A 4154-nucleotide genomic window follows, 5' to 3' on the forward strand; every position below is an offset into this window, starting at 1 on the left:
AGATCATATCAGGAAAGGATCTTGATCCCTCAGTCTGTATGCTTAATAGTACTAATTAGATTCTCAAAAAAAAAAATTGAATAGTTATAAATGCTCTCGCTTTAAACCCAAACTCCATATGCAATGTATATAGGCTTTCTGACATAACCTTCCTACAACACATAAGTTTACTAGTAAGTTTCTTATACACTTATCACAAGTTTATAAATTGAAATAACAAAGATATATAACATATAATTCAACAAAAAATCGAGGGTTTTAAAAAATATAGTGTCTTTAAAACATATTCGTCACCTTTACAATAGTGCTTGAATTATATTAACATTTGTCTCCTAGGATTCAACGGATCTGAATAGTATTGGCATCACAACCTCACTATTTAAGGGAACTTCAAACAAATGTTTGAATTCTACCACATTGAAACCTAAAACTAAAGAGTATTTGCTTGAGAGGGAAGATTATAAAATCACTTCGGTTTTGATGTGTTTTCCAAATGAAATTGGAAAATATGCACTAATTCAAGAATTTAAAATTGTAATTTAATTTTTTTTAAATTTAAATATGTAACGGCTGCAATTATTTGCAATATTTAATCATTTGTAACAGCTCTTTAAGTTGTATTTCCCCTTGAAAACCAGCCATGTTCATTCTCATAACAACTTTTTAATTCTTATTGTTATGCTTGTTCAATTTCCATAACAGCAGCTATTACAACTTTTAATTGATTCAGGTCTTACACTCTCAGATTTAATTTCACAGTGCATTATAAAAAGAAAATGGCAAAGCCAACTGTAACAGCAATCGTTGCACCTTCTAATTAATTCAGCAATGCATTATAAAATGAAAATTACAACTTCAATTGGCAAAGCTGATACACTCTCATATTTATTCCACAGTGCATTATAAAAAGAAAATGGCAAACCCAACTGTAAGAGCAGTTGTTACACCTTCTAATTAATTCAGCAATGCATTATAAAATGAAAATGGCAAAACCAAACTAGGACTTATTGGTTCAAATTTGGATAATATTCGTGTAGAGAAAGTCTTTGTCTTTACAATACTTACCATCGATCAGATGTGTTAGTACATATAAAACCTTTAGTTATTTTTCCAATGTCCAATTTGCCATTTTTTTCATTCATTTTTTTTAAAAAACAAATGTGTGCTTTTGAGATCCAATTTCTCATTCATTTGAACACCAATTTGAGCGTTTTATAATTTATTGTGAAGACATCATGGAAGAGATTCCGAATCATATATATAAGTATATTTATCCAATAATATTCATCTTACTCAAAATTGGCCTCAAAATAATCATTTTATCCTATTTTTTCCTAAAATCCCCCGGCCCCTTTTTACGTCGTCGTCCTCCCATATTAATTATTCTACCTAGAAGCAAAAAATAATGTGGAACTGAGACCATGAACTTTATGAAGTGGCCCTAGTTCTGGTAACTTGAACTACCTTGTTCATAATTATTCAACGTTCAAAGAAATTCTACTGATCATTCTACCTTTAATGGTACGTGTTTACCTAATATTAGCAACAATGGCCAACACCATGCCGACACCACATTAAATACTCACATATATTGGACATTAGAAAGAGGTAGAATTGGTGCGGGAATTAAATAAAATGAAACAAATGACAAATTAAAAATAATATCAATTTTCTAGCTTGGCTCTGGTTTGAGAGACTACTCTCGTCCTGTGCTTCAGTTTCAAGGGCACGAGTATCGCCCTGAAATGTTTAAATTTATAACTTAATTAATAATCCATAAATAAAATCATATCTAAGCACAAAAGGTATCGACAATTGATTGTTTGATTGGTAATGGAGAAGTTGATTAAATGTGAAGTTTTGAACGAAAAAAAATAAATGTCGAAGTAGTCGTCGGTGCATTGATGGAAAGGTGGACTTTTAATAATAACTGAGAAAGGTGAAGTCCAACTTGATAATCTTGATCTCGATCGCTTTCGTCAAACCCAGCTGGAGTGATATTTTATTATAATTTCATATAATGGGGAATTCCCACTACACCATATATCTCCAATTTCTCAATATATTTTTTTAAGCCTATCGCGATTGGTAATTAAATCTCTTTCATCACTCCTATATATGAGTGGAGTTTCATTTTCAAGTCTTAAATCTTATTGTTTCAACTCAAGGGATTTTAATCATTAACCAAACTTGCTGGCCTCACGCCAAGTACTTGTCAAATATGGATAATGATTCTCTCCTAGTATTTTTTCTCTCCTAGTCTCTCCTAGTAAAATAAATGGTCAAGATTGAATTTTAAATTTTAAAGTTCACAATTAAACCAGCTTTATTTATTTTATAAGAAAATCCATGCAATTTAGATAATTATTGCAAGAGCGTGCATGTTATAATAAGCAAATAACGCTAGCTAATTCCACTGAATCGGCACAAATCCATGCAAAAGAAAGGGCAAAATCCATGCAAAATCCAGATCCAAAAGTCTACTCTTTAATCATAAATGATAACGGAAAAAATTGATTTTGTATTGGTCAGGGGTGGGGCATGGCTAGCTAGGGCCTAGGGTTTCCCTTTTTCTTGTCAAAAGTGACAGTTGTGCGCATTAACTGCCTCAACACGGTTTTTAGATGAGAAGATGAACAAATTTAAGAGCTCAACCGTACATTCTCATGCTTCAAATCCCTATATAATCCCTGCTTTGAGCTCCCACTTCTCATCAAACTCATCTTTCAAGTTAATCAGTTACAGCTACTGCATTATCATGACGACGATGAGTAATAAGTTTCTTGTTGTGCTGCTTCTCGGTGCTCTTGTGTGCTCCATCAATGCTAGGAAGCTTCTGAACGAAAAGGGTTCTTTTGATGATCAAAAGAACTTCATTCACCATCATTTTGGCGGTGGCCTTGGTGGAGGCGGAGGCGGCGGACTAGGAGGTGGAGGTGGCTTAGGTGGAGGTGCTGGAGGTGGGCTAGGTGGTGGAGCTGGTGCTGGAGGTGGGCTTGGTGGGGGTGCTGGACTTGGAGGAGGAGGTGGTGGAGGCTTTGGCGGCGGCGGTGGTGCCGGAGGAGGAGCAGGTGGAGGAGCTGGCTTCGGTGGTGGAGCTGGATTTGGAGGTGGTGCTGGTGGTGGTGGTGGAGCTGGAGGTGGTGGAGGAGGAGGATTTGGAGGTGGTGGTGGACTAGGTGGCGGTGCCGGTGGTGGTTTTGGTGGCGGAGCTGGTGGTGGATTTGGAGGTGGATTGCCTTGAAGACCATATTATATTATCATTAAGCTAAATATCGTTGTTTACCAAAAAAATATTAAAGTTATTGCTCTTCTAAATAAGTTTGTAATTACCATATTGCTTCATATTATCATCAAGTGTTTAATCTGTCTTGGTTCCAAATTTTAATGAAGAAATAAAGCTTTTTATATGCTGTGTACTGAATTTATTTATTTATTTTATTTAATAGCAGTCTTCACTCGTCAGTCGTCACTGAGTTTTTATTTTCTTGTACGTGTTGAGCAGAGGAGCAGTTACAACTTACAACCCTAGCTAGTAATAAATTAATTAGCAAATAGTAGGGGACAATATATGTGTTAACATTAAATTTAGAATAATAAAGCTGAAAATATTGGTGTTTAATTTATTAAATGCGAGTTGTATGAGCCAGTGATAATTAATGACATAATAACAATGATGAATCTGAATAAGATATCATATTGAAGTTATTGTGAATTAAAAAGTGATTTGTCTTATTGAAGTTATATCAATGATTGGAACTAACGCTGATTAATTAAGTTCATAAAATAATAATGACCTAACAATAACGTTAATTGGAAGCTTGCTTTAATAGAAAACTATGTCACCATTTGATTAAAGTTCCTCGAATATATGGGCTCGCATGGCCGTTAAGTACAGGCGGTTGAGTCGAAGAAAGAGTTGCATGCCTAGTGGCTCACTTGACCTAAACATATGGGAACTTTTTTTGACCACATATACATATTGCTTCAACCCTTATAAAAAGGAACCTCAAACAAATTAACTAAAGTTATTACATATAAAAACCTTATTAATTATTTACATTATTGCGCAATACATGTATGTGTACATCAATGAAATTTTATAAAGTTTCTACGAAATCTTAAAGGAACTTGTTATCTTACATGATAATGTA

The 4154-nt window shown here is 34.3% G+C and overlaps 1 protein-coding gene across 1 annotated transcript; it reads left to right on the top strand.

Moving 5' to 3' along the window:
- Positions 1–2648: 2648 nt before the first annotated feature.
- LOC112095838 (glycine-rich protein 23) lies at positions 2649–3410 on the top strand. The gene has a single exon (XM_024178315.1). It carries the CDS (start codon positions 2759–2761, stop codon positions 3242–3244), a length of 486 nt encoding a protein of 161 aa, XP_024034083.1. The 5' UTR covers positions 2649–2758; the 3' UTR covers positions 3245–3410.
- Positions 3411–4154: the final 744 nt, after the last annotated feature.

Source organism: Citrus clementina, unplaced genomic scaffold, assembly GCF_000493195.1.
Source record: "Citrus clementina cultivar Clemenules unplaced genomic scaffold, Citrus_clementina_v1.0 scaffold_1, whole genome shotgun sequence".
NCBI classification, from domain to species: domain Eukaryota; kingdom Viridiplantae; phylum Streptophyta; class Magnoliopsida; order Sapindales; family Rutaceae; genus Citrus; species Citrus x clementina.

What these genes read in the sequence shown, in the direction of transcription:
- LOC112095838 (XM_024178315.1), top strand. Translation starts at nt 2,759, where the DNA reads ATGACGACGATGAGTAATAAGTTTCTTGTTGTGCTGCTTCTCGGTGCT.